A 16123-nucleotide genomic window follows, 5' to 3' on the forward strand; every position below is an offset into this window, starting at 1 on the left:
TATATATATATACAAAGGTTTATAGAAATGATTGGAGATTAAAAACACTTTAATCACTTATTTGCATGTATAAGAATAGTAACCAAATAAATTAATACTAAAATACTGTCATTAACTTACAAAACTATTTACGTACATGTACTAACAAAGTGATGTTATCTTTAAAAAAAAAACTTTGAAATCAATGGCTAATGTATCATAAACCATTTTTAAAATACATTCATGGAAACTAAGTATAATAAAGCACAGTATTCAGTTTGTTTAATACAATATCTTATAAAATTGTATTACCTTTTAAAAAATACAAAATGCTGGCTTTGAACAAGCGTTTACAAATTAATCATGGAACAACAGATAACAGCCAATTGATTACTTACACAATAAACAGGAAATCATCTTTATGCATTAAATAAACAAGCTTGTATCTACTGTTTAGAAGAACACTGTCTCACTAAAAAAATATCTCAACACAGTGGTCTAGGTAGTGAGTCCTTTTACATACTTAGTTTTTTTTATTACTAGTTTAACATTTATTTGCATGCACTGTTTATTTTTTCAACACTTTGACAATGTTTGAACATCTGATCTTCATAACAACACAGCTGATTTTTGTATGCAGACATACATATGTGGCTGGGAACGAGATTTTGACCCATCTGGTCAAAAAATGACTTTTTCAGTTAAGCATATATTATGAAAGTGCTACATCTGAAAAATCAAAATCTGAAATTTGAGCATTGAATTCCTAAAATTGACGAAGTTATGTCATTTTTTGTATTGCATGTCAGAAACACTGATTTGCGCGATTTTGTACGAAATGACGTTTCAATACAACGAAATGACGTTGTAATTCTACCAGTATTAGTTCATTTTATGCTGATCAGTTTTTGTTGATAATCACTCAATTGTGTGTGTATGGTGATGACAGTCATTAACTATGACTTACATAATTAATTGTATTATTATAAAACATTAAACGCTCATTGTTGCCATGGAAACAGACACTGTTCTTTTTTCAAATGTATTGTCATTTTAAAGAATTTAAGACACAGAATAACAACACATCAACAAAATATCTTCTGGACAGATATTAAACATTACCAACATGTTTATAGTAAAATCAATGTATGAACATTTTCTGAAAATAGGGGTGTATTCAGAAATTGAACATATTGTATAGCAACGAACTTGAAACTAAAATGAAAAAAACCCCTGACATTTTGAATTTTTGTTAAGCATCTATACTGCCATACATGGTTTATTTAGCAATTGTATTTTATTCAAAGATTGATACACAATTAATTAGATTTTTTTAAATTAAGTTAACAGTTTCTATGGAAACAGTAAATTATCAATTTCATTTGTACCTGTTATCAACAATGAAATTGACCATAAACGTAGATAGAAAATAATATCAACCCATTTCATATATAGAGGTCCAAAAACATGATTTTCAAATAAAAGAAAATTACAGCAATAAGCACATCAATATTCAATGGTAAACGTCACCATAGATTAAACTTTACACAACAAAATATGTTCGTTTACTTGTAAAATATAATAGATACATAATATGAACACATATGTTTACATCACACATTTTGATGTCAATACAAACTACAACAGTTTAAGTTATCTTTGAACACATGCCAGTCATATTATACAATGTAATAATCATACTGTACAGAATATTTTATAGTGAAATCACTGAGTGAGTTGTTAATTAATTATAAATCTCAGTTCAGCTTATATATGCCCATAAACTATTTTTGATTATTGATTGCTATGTCACTTTCAATAAAAGAAACACACTATTAATAAGATATTCAGCTAATTGTCATACAAATAACAATACCATGTAAATGTCGTAGTCATGAATACTAATCAGAAAACAGTTTATCATAAGTATAATGCAAGAACAACAATTTGAGAAAATGAACAATTGTTAATAGGATAACAAGCTCTCACATTTTTTACTTTGGAATAGATGGTTTGGGACACACAATGTCTCTGGCAACTTCATTGATAAAGAACGGTGCAATTTTCTCGTAAAGATACCACTGCCTCAGATGATCTAGAGGGGGGATAAACTTAACTGTTGGAAGGCAGCCTGCCTCGGGTCTTGCCTTAAGAAGATTAAATCTAACTTCCTCCGAGTCACAGAACTCTCGACAAATGAGAAACCCTGGCTCATCCGCAGTGCAACGAAAGTGGTAGTATTTTGTGATGTTTTTTAAAAGTTTGAAATAGTTTTCTAAAAATGTCTTCCAGTTCAAAAACACCACCGGTCTAGATGGATCATTTACGCGTTGCGGAATGTTATGCCCGGACCTAGAAGATGCTTTAACTGTGTAAGCAATGTCCTCCATACATTCAGCATCTGATTGGCGCCATTTTATTTTCCACACACCAAAGTGCCAATCTGGCGTGAATTTGGTATGTCCCGGTAGCATCATACTCAAGAAAACAGACTCATGCAGACCTGCAATGATATTCCAAAAAAACAGTAACAATTTTATAATCTTTTTCTTCAGGTTACAACCTCGAAAGATTCATTTCAATATGCTTTATACATTTTGTAATTGATAGAAACAGGCGACCAAAGTTCTTATCATATAGTATAACAAGAGACCCGCCTAGACAGCTCATCTATTTGTCAAAGTATGAATCAAATCTGATCATAAATAAAGAAGTTATGGCAATTTTAGTAAAATCTTTCCAAAATGAAATGGGGGGATTCTTGGGTGGGATGGTTGGACAGTCTTTCAAAAATAAAATAATACAAATAAATATTTGTTTTTTTTAAAGGATTTTTCAACATTTTTCTAAACCTAAACGCAAAGTGTTTTTGCACTTTTTCGAAACCTAAACGCAAAGTGTGACAGAATTTCAGACAGACAGACAGACGGACAGTGTGATCACTATATGCCCACCTTCGGGGGCATAAAAACAACAACTAAATAATGCAGTATATTAACAAATGTTTTTCTTATAGTAGTGCAATGTAGTTACAATTAGTTATTATTACATATTGTGAAGATATATAAAACTGATAATTACAATAACATACCTGTTCCTTCAGCGCACATCCCAAACACATGGCACTTTCTTGGTGTCGCAAAGTAGATTGGCCCCACTTGCATGGCGTGATGAGGGTAGTGTACACACTGGGCAAAATCCCATGAGTAGTGAAGTGTGGCATCTAGTGAACATGGTTCTGCACCTGTTAACAAAATGAACCAAATTGTATTAAGTGAATCAATTTATTTAGACATTTTTTATTATATATACATATTTTTATAATTGTTTACCAACATGTACAGCTAGATGCACCATATAAATGAATGTTCAACATTTAAGCTATAGCATGTTCATGGCAAAATGCATAAAATGCTGCGGTTCATCTTCCAGGACAAAGCACAAATGTACCTCATATGAGGTACCTTATTTGTATGACATATTTTTGAATAGTTAATTTACAATTTATGAACTTATAATGGAAATAAAATTTGTTTATTAAAAAATCCTCATTTTTCAAGACCTTCAGTGACATCTGTAGTACTGCACACAGCTTTACTACAAAGAACCGGGTCCTTGAAAAGTTGGCGTTGCCGGTTGGCCTTTTGAACATGACATGTATAGTCACTTAGTACATTGTGCCTTTCTTCATCTGACAGATGAGCATTGGTTTTTAATTTGCCCATGAATTTTTGACATTTTTACACACAAATCTGTCGCTGGTGTAGCTACTGCAATGTGGGTGCATAATGAATTCCATTTGTTTCTAAATGTTTTTAAAGACACAACTCTATAGTTTGCTTCCTTTGCACTCTTCATGTATAAGTCATAAATGTCAGTTACATTTTTGTCACATGGAAGAAGCAAAACTGTCTGCTTTGGACAATTAGGCAGTCGTCCGGGCAAAGGTAATGCATTTTTATTTGCATATTCTTCAATGAATTTTTTTATTCTTGTAGTATCGTCGAATGAAAGTGCATGGGCAGGTGTTGTTTTGCAATTACCATGTTCATTGACACTCAGGCCATACATGTCATAAGACTTACTCATTCTTTTCAAAGTTGACTGAGAAATTGCAAATGCAAAACAGAAAGTTTTCTTACAAATTTGCTGACCATGGAAAAAATATTTCTGAGACGGTCTCGTTCGCAACTTTTTAGATTTTTTTGTTTTCAGATGTAAAAGTACTATTTTTTCTTTGGGTACAAAGTTGGGATTTAACTACAAGTTCTTTTTTTCTTGAAGACAGTTCCTGGCATTGGGTCCTATTTTCTAGCAGATTATCAACACCAACTATTGTTGAACATGGTTTACTTCCATAAAAGACACTACACTGGCATGTTTCACGCGTGAAATTTGAAATAATTTCTGCTTCTTTTTGATCTTCTTTTCTAATGTCATTCTGTTTGTGATCCATTTGTATTTGGTCAGACTCGGATTCGCCACAATTAATGTGGTCATCATAAAGTAAGCAATCAACCTGATCACATGTATCACCATCATAATCATCAAAATGATCATCAACATCTTCAAATGAAATACTTGCATGATTTCCCAAATCTACATCACAAGTTTCAACCTGTACAAAATTGGATTGGAAAACTGTCAAGTTATCATTTGATTTTGCAAAAGATTCATGGCCAATGTGGTATAACTCATAAACTTGTGCAAGTTCATTAAAAAATACGTCATCAGTCTGTGACAATTCGTATGGAATTGTAGATTCTTGGGAATACATTTCACTAGTTTGGCTCATCATTCTTATGAAAACTTCACATAACATAAACTATCATTGTATCAAAACCAAACGACATTTTTGACAACTTCCGGGTGAAAATTCCAATTATCGCATATACTCATGAATCGAGAGCCAAACTAATTTTAACAGTGGTAATAAACACTAGACGTGGTTAAATTTATATGGGATACATCCTTTACCGACTAATTTCACATTATTTGACGGAAAAACAACAAAAAAGAAAGAAAAACTAACCTTTTTGTAAGCAGGAAGTTTATCCATTAATTGATGCAGTCACACGGTGCCGTAGTGTACGATGGGTTATAAATCAGCTATGGTTAAACTATACTAATGTTTTCGTATAAAAACCGTAACATAATCACTGATTGGGTAATTCATAGATTGTTTCGGAAAATAAATAAAAGAAATAAGATATTTATCGCAGTAAAAACGTGTGAAAATTGCGCGAAAAAGTTGTCACGACTTTGCAACGTTATTTCTCGTTAACGACGTCAGCGCCGAAAGGGTCAAAGTCTCGTTCCCAGCCACATATATAGAATCTTAACAGTTCTTTAAAGGTTCACACATTTTCCATCCAAGAAAATCCATGAATAAGATCACCATTGGTTGTATCTTTCTTCCTTGGAAACTTTGCAGGAATCACTCCTTTGTTGGTTTCCGAAAATTATCTGTTTTGCTCTATGTAATGCTCTATGTAATGCCCAGCACTTTGCAGAACAGGTTCTAAAAATGGAAAACCATTAACAAACATGAAATTTGATAAACAAGACTAGTGTCAAGCAATATGGTCCTCTACCGGTGAAACTCCACCTTTGTCAGATTTTTTATATATATTTGTTGCCATGGTAACCAGAATTTTTGACGTAGGAACATAATGAAATAACATGCATAATCTCCATAATGCCATCAATCCATGTTTAAGTTTCATAAAAAAAATGAAGAACTTTTAAAGTTATCGCAGGATCCAGAAAAGTGTGACAGACTGACTGACTGACAGACAGACTCACGGACACACAGAGCGCCAACCATACTAAGTCCCCTCTGGTTTCATCGGTAGGGGACAATGACAAATAAATCAGGCATTTTGAAATTGTCTTTTTTGTTGATTTTGAAAAAAGGGTAAGGTTGTGGTACAAAATGTTGTTTGCAAGAATGGCTTCTTAATCCTTCTATATTTATGCAAATAAAATAATGCGTGGTCTTACATTTAAACCCAATCCTAAATATACTGGGGGGGGGGGGATCACAACATAATTAGATCATGTGGTTTGAGGCCTAATCTTTATATAGTGATGTGCAACCATATGCATAAAAATCATAAATTTGACCGGGGAAAGTGCAGACGGAGTAAAAAGAAGTTAAAAATACTTTAAAGTTAAAACGAAATAACGCTAAATTTGGTGAATAATCGTGTTCCTGATGCATTACAACCGCAACTTACCAAAATATTTCGCATGATCACATGTAAAACTGCTTTATGAGAGCGAATGGAAAATGCGTCACCAATTCTGACAAACAAACAGTAGGGTGGCGTTATTGAAATACCGCGAGAATACTGCGAGAATACAGATGCCGGTAATAATGTTTTGAAAAACATTTTTTTTTTTTAATCCAGCGTTTGTGATTTGTCAGGATAATAATGACAATAAGATATCGAAAAGATCAAAGCAAATAAATTCGAAAGAAATCGGGATTCAGGCAATAAATTTTAGACGGGTTAATTTTATGTTTACGAAAAATGGATAGTACGTTGGTTCCTTTATCCTAGTTCCTTATTCCTTATTCGAATAAGGAATAAGGAACTGTTCCTTATTCCTTATTCATGCGGAGCATATTTGTTATAGGGTTTTAAAGTAATATAATTAAATTATTTCTGATGTAAATAAAAACAAAATAACTCGAATACATTTACTTTATGTATGACGTTACATATTCATGTTTCTTCTTCGCGATCGCATAGGATTTCTTGTTTAAACCGAACCGATATTTTGTAATTCGAATACTAACTTCACATCAACAAAACCTTAAGCATATACTATTATTTTACATATATGGGATAAACAAAATCAATCTTGTACATTTAAACATGTTTGTTTTTATTTATAATCCAGTTCCTTATTCGCGGCTGAATAAGGAAAAAGGAACTGGTTCCTTATTCCTTTTTTCAAGCCGAATAAGGAACTGGTATTTTCTTTCTTAAACATCAATGAAATTGATCCAAAGTTAACCACATATAAATGAACATAGTATATCTATATTGGTTGAACATGTAAAATACTTATTGCAATATATTTCTACTAAGTTTTAAGTGATGATAATCCAGTTCCTTATTTCTTCAAATCGAATAAGGAACTGGCATGTTCCTACTAAATAAAATATCAAAATAAACCAAAGAGACCAGCAAATCAATGAAAATCATTGATAATACAGGTTGGGTATTAAAGACATTAATTTCTGTACATCTCTAATAAGTTTCATTAAATGATGACCTAGTTCCTTATTCCTTATTCAAATCGATAAAGGAACTGTCATTTTCTTACACACACATACAAATGAAATGAACTGTTCCTTATTCATTATTCAAGCTTTACATATTTGATATAGGGTTTTAAAGAAAAATAGTGCATACAATTCTTAAGTAAATCAAAACAAAATAACTCGAATACATTTACTATTATTATAATTTATTATTTAATAGTACTTTATGTATAACGTTACATGTTCATGTTTCTTTCTCGCGCTTGCATAGGATTTTTTGTTTAAACCGAACCGATATTTTCTAATTCGAATACCAACTTCAAATTCACAAAACCTAAAGAATATACCATTATTTTATATGTATTTGATATAAAAGTGCAATCTTGTACATTTCATCATGTCTGTTTTTATTTATAATCCAGTTCCCTTTTCGCGGCTGAATAAGGAAAAATGAACCAATTGATAAGCCGAATAAGGAACTGGCATTTTCTTACTTAAACATCAACGAAATTGATCCAATGTTAACCACATATAAATGAACATTATTATATATCGGTTGTATAATTAAATTACTAATTGCACTACATTTCTACTAAGTTTTAAGTAATGATAATCCAGTTCCTTATTCATTTTGAATAAGAATATCCTTATTCCTAATTCAAATCCAATAAGGAACTGGCATGTTCTTTCTTTAAATTATAAGTCAAAATGATTCAAAGGGACGAATAAATCAACGAAAATAATTGTTAATGTAGGAAGGGGATAAAAATAGTAATTGCAGTGCATTTCTATCTTTTTGTATTTAATTATAACATAGTTTCTTATTCGATTTGAATAAGGAATAAGGAACCAGTTCCCTATTCCTTTTTTCAATCCGAATAAGGAACTAGGTTATCATTAAATTAAACGTAGTAGAGTGTACTGTTATTAGTAGGAAAATGCCAGTTCCTTATTCGATTTGAATAAGGAAGAATGAACCAGTTCCGTATTCCTTTTTCAATCCGAACAAGGAACTATATTATCATAAAATGAAACTGAATAGAGGTGTGCTGCAATAAATGTTTTTTGATACCCAACCTATATTTACAATGATTTTCATTGATTTATTGGTCCCTTTGGTTCATTTTAATATTTTGTTTAGTATGAACATTCCAGTTCCTTATTCGATTTGAATAAGGAATAAGGAACCAGTTCCTTGATAATCATCACTTAAAACTTAGTAGAAATGTATTGCAATTAGAATTTTACCTATTCAACCAATATATAAAAAAATATGTTCATTTATATGTGGTTTATTTTGGATCAATTTCATTGATGTTAAAGTAAGAAAATACCAGTTCCTTATTCGGCTTGAATAAGGAATAAGGAACTGGTTCCTTTTTTCTTATTCAGCCTCGAATAAGGAACTGGGTTATAAATGAAAACAAACATGTTTAAATGTACAAGATTGTTTTTTTTTTTGCACATACATGTAAAATAATAGTATATGCTTTAGATTTTGTTGGTGTGAAGTTAGTATTCGAAGAAGAAAATATAGGTTCTGTTTAAACAAGAAATCCTATGCAAGCTCAAAGAAGAAACATGAATATGTAACGTAATACGTAAAGTAAATGTATTCGAGTGATTTTTTTATTTACTTCAGAAATGTTTGCATAATTATTCTTTAAAACCCTATAACAAATATATTACGCGTAAATCATGAATAAGTAACAGTTCCGTATTCCTTATTCGAATAAGGAATAAGGAACTAGGAAATAGGAACCAACTTATCACCCATTTACGAATGAAAATTGTGTTTGGAAAAGACTGTCACTATTTGTAGTGAACCAATCAATGGCTTATACCCAATGAAGGCCGGGTAAAGGGAAACAGGAATCATAAACAGACGGAGGAAAAACAGGTATACACTGAGAATGAACAAAGACTGTCACATGACCCCAAAAGTCACCGTCAGTAGGCATTTTATGAAAATAAACAGCCGCGCAAGGTCGGTTTTTTCCAATATCTTTGCTGAACATCCTATGACTTTCATACGACCTAGTGCAGGCAATATGGCATGCTCATAGCTTTCGATCGGTATATCACGCGTTGTGTGTGCTGCTCTGGTTTTTTAGAACACTTTGACACAAATTCCATTTTAGTTTCAAACGTCAGAAGTAAAATTACAAAGTCAGTGTTCACGAAAATTAACGATCACAGAACTGCCTATGCTTTACCGGACGAACATATATTACATATGTCTATGCATAAACAAACAAAAATATCTACCGAAAAATAAATGTAGGTTTTAAGAGTGAAACAAATATGGAAAACTTCAGTAGTACGTTTAAAAATGGCAAACGTCAATAGCAAACTATATTCAAACGGCAGTAGACGAATATATGCAGGGTTTTCCTTCTACCTTTTAGGGACACCCATTACTATGTTTTCTTATATAATGACATTTACTTTAACAAGTATTATATTAATGTTAAATAATAGATTTAGAAGCTTGATAGTATTTATAACCACGCACACGTAAGCACTGCAACTGTGCTGTATAAATTAATACGTACGAAGAGTGAAAACGTTCCTCAGAAATTTGACGTTCAGGTCCAAATATGGCAAACGATATGGTGCGAGCGCGACACGCGTGTGCGTGTTGTACATGTAAACTTTCCCAAGAGTTGTCGCCCGCTGTTATAAAGATATGCCATAAAATGGTTACATTACATTTTACTATGACTATTTTACAATTAAAAATCTTATTCTTTTTAAATTGCTAATTGTTATAATACATAATCAGCCCGCAAACATTATATTTTTTAAACTATCCAAAGTCTATATCTTCGAATTATTTGTTTACATGATACATGAGTTGTGTTTGGTTTCCGAACACGATACATAGTGTTTATTCGGTATATTAAACCTGTTTTCAGATGTCATATGTGTGTCGTTTTTCCGGAGACCCCCTCAAAACCACGTGGGGGCTAAAACGGCACGAGGAAAGGCACCGCGGCTTGTCAAAGTATTCTTGCTGTGAGAAGCAATTAAGTACAAAAGATCACATACATGCATACATGTGGCAAATGTGGGAAGTCTTACAGACACAGGAGCAGTCTGTCAAACACAAGGTAAAAAACATGCCAATTAAATGTGCATATTATTAAGATAATAATAATGCTGCACACTATTTTTGTTTAATAATATCCGGTAGGGTTGTCAATTCTTTGAATGTGTTTGTTTGATATTTTTCTTGATCTCAATTTGATTTTTGATATAACATGTTGATGGTATTAACAGTTATTGTTTGGTGATAATATAACTTTACAATAGTACTAATATATGTATTAACCTCAATATCTCAATGCATTCGTGCAAGTTTTCCTGTGTCACTTTTTGAAACGCTTTGGCAGATCATTCATTTGTTTAAATTTGCATAGATGTTCGGACGCATTGTACTTTTTTATTCTTATGCAACGCAATTATTCCTTTAATACATAGTCAAATACGTAAATGGTGCTTTGTTATATAACAGTTCAATGTGTTTGCGGGTCGAACAAGAAAATTATAACTCGAGAGAGAAGTTTAGTTGTTTGTGTTTTTGTTTCTATTTGAAATGTTGTTGCAATCTGTATGTCTTATTTGTGATTTTTTCATTCTGATTATCTGTTATTTGTTTCTACATTTTATTTCAAAAGTATGATGTGATATTCAACTAATAATATGTGTTTTCATGTTTAAATATATTTCTTGAATGTTAATATTTATAACCTATTTATGTATACTTAATTCAATGCATATTGTGAAGCAATGTTCATCATTAATAAAGTATTTTGCTTTCAACTTTTAGGTTACGTTTTTTTGAATACGGTTTATTCGGAGAGCTGCACTCAAGCAGTGTGTGCGCGTTGTGCGTGTGTGTAAGTGAAAATTATTTGTACAGAAAAGGAAATAAGTAAACGGGAGAAATGTTAGTTGTTTCATTTACTTTCCAAAATAAAGAAGCTACACAGGCAATACAGTAGGAATATTTCGTAAATCGGATAGAATATTCGTACAAGGTTAATTAAATGATAATGCAAGTTCTTGCACCTTAACACCGAAACATATATCTGTGTTTGCAATTCTACCATGACACTTGTTTTCTATGTAGACAAAGAAGAATATCAAGTGTGGGGTATTCTGTAAAAACAATTTTTCAGAGCTTTATGTTTGGAAGATAGTTTCTAACAGTTCACGGAAATATTGTAGTAAAATGCATATGCTAAAACGCGCTCTTAAAGAAATCTAAAAAAAAACTTGACTTGTTTATAAATGTAATATGTAACAAAACATAGTATTTTTATGATAACGGGAATAACTGCGTCTAAAACTAATGTTATTCTTATCGAAATTTAATTCACATATCACTTATAGCATGTCAGCTTTTCAGTAACATCAATAAGCTTGACGTTATTTTCGACTTTTCGTTATCAATGAAGGTAATGTAAGTTTCAAAATACTTGTGACCGAAAACGATGTCACATGTATGTACCGATTCAATGGCGTCACTAAATAGAGCTTCGCACTAGGCATCTATAGGAAAAAACGGACACTCATTTCAGCGTTCTGTTGTAAAGTTGAATCCAATTATTACCAAATCAATAACGATTAATCTAACAAAGTTTATCTGCTGTTTTAGTTTTCTTTTCATCTGTGGCAATAATCGAAAATGATGTCACGTTGATATTCCGCGCACTGTATATGAATGAATGATGCGTCATTTGATTTACATTTTTTACAATGACGTAACAAATATATTGAATTCGTTTGCATTTGAAGACTGATAATCTTCCTGGCGATGGTACTGGAGACTGTTGTACAAGAACGCATTTCATCGGCTTAGCAAATCGACATTTCCTGTGTTTCCGAAACGACAACGAACTTTTCTTTCGTGTCATTCTGAAATATAAAATATATACCGTAGTATATATGTGTTTACAACAATTTTAATATAAGTAGATAATATGAAAATAATTATATGTATAATCTATTATGGTGTTGATGGATTGCATCTGCTCACACCCTTTAAAAGCCTTTTTTCAAACGAAATTAAAAAGTCTTGATAATAAATTCATTTAATAGCGACAGCTTTCAGTGAATTGCATTAAAATATACAAATTATACATATAGAATATCAAAAAGACTATTAATTTACAATGTCCATGTTATTTCAACAAGTAAATAAAATGAAGTATTATTTATTGATTATATACTATTCTGTCTTATTTAATTTGCTTTTGATGATACAACAATGGGTAGAGTTATCGTTGCAGTTGTCTTCTAAGAAAATGTCAATCAACAAATGCGCACAAGTGTATGAAATGTATGGCTACATGTGAGTAAACAAATCGTATACTAGTACCTTCAACTGTATTGAAACTAAAACTTGAGTGTGCTCCCCTTTCGAGTGGCTGGTGAGGCAGATGTTGTTTACGTCGACAAAAGCATAAAATTGAGGATAAGCTGAAAGAAACACCAAACACCTTAACACATTTGACGATGTAGCGTTATTCGATCTGAACAAGACGCTAGTTAACACATAGATAAAGGTTCCATTTTATTTTGCTCCATATATTTTTATTCATAAACTTTCCAAAGTCCATTTAGATCTTTTTGTTTGTTAATGCACAGACATATGTAATATATGCTCCTCCGGTAAAGCATAGACAGTTCTGTGATCGTTAATTTTCGTGACTCTTTGTAATTTTACTACTGACGCTGCTTCTAAAATAGAAATGTATGTCGAAGTGTTCTCAAAAACCAGAGCAACACACACAACGCGTGATATACCGATCGAAAGCTATATGCATGCCATATTGCCTGCACAATGTCGTATTAAAGTCAGAGGATGTTCAGCAAAGATATTGGGGGGAGGGGGGGGGGAATCTACCTTGCGCGGCTGTTTTCTTTCATAAAATGCCTACTGACGTTGACTTTTGGGGTCACGTGACAGTTTTTGTTTATCCACAGTGGTATATGTAGCGGAGAAAAACATATAATGCGATTGCTACACAATTATGATGTAATTTGTATACTTTTTCCTGAGGTTCGTATTTACATGTGATTTAGCGTATGTCAAAGTGTTTTTGATTTGTTCAAGGTCATAACTAGTATCGCGAAAATATACGTCGCGTGACGAACTTTTTTTAGATGCTTCCCTATGTCTATAGTTATGGCTAAATTTCCATATGTATGAATCTGTCAACGCCCGCTACGCGGGCTTTTCCCGTATGACTCATATTCGTGGATATGACTGATCCTGCGATGTTGGTTATTCATTTTGTTGATGTTAATTGCGTAAGCAAATTAATAGTGAACTTTCGCTTTAAAGGCGGATATCGATGTACAAGCAGATGTCACACGTTTTCGCGTTTATCGTTATTCTAGTTAACTACACGCGACTTGTTCACAATAGACAACGAAGGAAATAAAGTGTGGGTTATTCTGCAATAATTATGGGCGGCGCTTAATGATTCGAAAATAGTTTGGAATAAATAAAGAAAAAATTTCAGTAAATGCACGTGCTAAAACCCTCTCTAAAAGAAATTTAATAAATGTAGCATGTATATAAATGTAATGAAACAACAAATTGTTTATTTGGCTATAAGTGGCATAACCACGCCTACAAATAATGTTATTTGTTAGGAAACGTAATTAAGAAAACATTTTAGCATGTCAGCTTTTCAGTAGCATTAATAACTTGGCGTCATTTAGTTTCTACGATTTTTGTTCTCAATGAAAGTGACGTCATTTGCAAAATATTTATGAATGAAAGAGACGTCATGTTTATACAATTCAATGACGTAACTAAATAGTGAACTTTGTAGATCTACTAAGAAGGGCGGAGTATTGAAAAATATAGTTCACGTCAAAAAGCTTGAACCAAATCAATCGTGTAAGAATCGAAATAATAATTTTCTTAGATGGTTTGTTATCGAATAACCCACTGTAAGGAGTATAGATGCGTGTTATCAAAATACTCGTGCTTCGCACTCGTGATTTAATTCCTACGCATCTAAACTCCTTACTGTGGGTTATTCGACAACAAACTATGATAGAAAATATTATTTCTTAAACAGATGATGTTGATAGTTCGGGTATTACATAGATATTTATTTATGTTTTTGTTCATTAAAAGGGGGACGACTATTTGATGTAAATAGTGTAGAATAATGTGATAGTTAGCTTTCTTGTATGAGATGTTTTACTTACTATGTGCTCATTGTTGCATGGAAATAAAAATAGTGATCAACTCATTGGTATGTTTAGTTCACTTAACTTGTGTCAGTTGTTTTGATTGACTGAGTTTGATCTCCAAAAACTAATGCTTTTTATGGTGTTTTTATGTACTTTGTATTACTGATTTTTCCCGGGTGTTTTTATGTACATTGTATTAGCGATATACCGGCTTTTTCTTGCTTGCCGGACTGCTTCGTAAATACCTTTTATAAAGCAAGGGCTTAATTTTTTTTAAAGCAACAACACGTTTTATTGATTGAAAGCCAAATATATCTCACCCTTTATAACGGTTTAACGTAATAAACATCTTTAACGTTGATTAAATAACAAACAAGAATAAGCGTTGAGATGACATAGTACCTAAGCATCAACGAAATCATGCATAGTCTCTACTATTGTAAATACTGTTTATAAAAAAAGCAAAATGGCAAAATTGGAATGCACTCTGTTGGGATATTCGCCACTATTCCCACTAATTATGTTCATATGACACATCGATACAATTTTCGATTACGCAAAGCATACGATACATTGTTAGTATTGAAGTGTCGCCCGTGTGTCTTTTGTAAAACGAGCTAGTGTCAATATTTTGATAATATGAAATTCTTTATATACACAAAAAGTGATTCATTGGAACGAGATAAATTGTTTGTTCATCAGATGAAGTTTTGCTTATATGTAAGTAGTCAGTAGGTATTTTGTGTGTATGCAATAAAACATAGAGTTCATTAATAACGGTGTCTCGTAAGTGACAACTTTTCGGCCTTTAACTGACAAAGGTTACGCTATAATAAACACAATTTACAGCCCGTGTATTGATTAAGTAAGTCACAATGACGAGATAGCCGAACGACTAATTTAGCTGTTTGAATGAGTTCAGTTACAACTAGATGTAGAATGAATATAATATTGCATGGGAACGTGTTACCAACGCGTGGTAAAGACATCACATTCAATCAACATACACATACTCTGAGTAACGCAAACTTAAAAAAAGAAATACACATACCACATCTATGTCAAATAAGTTAAGACATCCATTAAACAAATACTGTCAAAATTATTCGTTTAAAAAACGAATTAGTTTATGAGTGATAGTTTATCATTAAAGGGACTAATACAGTTATGAAAGGCAGAGTGACCCACTTGTAAAGCGTGAAGACATTATCCCGATTTCGAATCACAGAGTTCTTCTATCAAACACACAACACATGACTTACAACGGAGATCAGTACCACCAGACAAAAATTGAAGGTATGCGCAGCAAACTTGCAGTGTTTACTTTTCATATCCATACCAGAGATATATTATTGTTCTAACGTGTGTCTATTGTTGTAGATCAGATAAGAAAGATAGATTTGTTAGTAAATACATGTACCTTGATTAACGTAACAACACAAAGAAAGACGAAGTATTCTTAGACAGTTTGCTATTTCGAGCTATTGTAGCCCGATACAAATGTAAAAAGTAAAATTTACATACATCAAAATCATGTTTTAAAACCACTAATGTATGTTGTCCTAATTTACGTTTACTTAAATTTGATACAACCAAGCAATAAAACGTAAAAACTCTATTTTTGTACATACCTTCATTATCAAATTT

General features: G+C 32.1%; 1 protein-coding gene and 1 long non-coding RNA gene across 3 annotated transcripts; both read right to left on the reverse strand.

Annotated features, from left to right (window-relative positions):
- Positions 1-1007: 1007 nt before the first annotated feature.
- LOC127860585 (uncharacterized) lies at positions 1008-5274 on the reverse strand. 2 transcript variants are annotated; one of them, XR_008039848.1, is made up of 3 exons: positions 5012-5274; positions 3071-3223; positions 1008-2482 (listed from the first exon to the last, which is right to left on the reverse strand). XR_008039848.1 is itself a non-coding variant. In XM_052398728.1 (3 exons), the coding sequence occupies exons 1-3, from the start codon at positions 3702-3704 to the stop codon at positions 1974-1976; spliced, it is 825 nt and encodes a 274-aa protein (XP_052254688.1). In that variant the 5' UTR covers positions 3705-4948; the 3' UTR covers positions 1008-1973. The 2 variants fall into 2 exon arrangements, 1 of the variants encoding a protein (XP_052254688.1); XM_052398728.1 differs by lacking the exon at positions 5012-5274 and adding an exon at positions 3542-4948.
- Positions 5275-11343: 6069 nt separating this feature from the next.
- LOC127860591 (uncharacterized) lies at positions 11344-15773 on the reverse strand. The gene is made up of 3 exons (XR_008039858.1): positions 15665-15773; positions 12642-12742; positions 11344-12178 (listed from the first exon to the last, which is right to left on the reverse strand). It is a non-coding gene; the product is annotated as an uncharacterized LOC127860591 (long non-coding RNA).
- Positions 15774-16123: the final 350 nt, after the last annotated feature.

The sequence above is a fragment of the Dreissena polymorpha genome, chromosome 15, assembly GCF_020536995.1.
Source record: "Dreissena polymorpha isolate Duluth1 chromosome 15, UMN_Dpol_1.0, whole genome shotgun sequence".
Lineage (NCBI taxonomy): Eukaryota > Metazoa > Mollusca > Bivalvia > Myida > Dreissenidae > Dreissena > Dreissena polymorpha.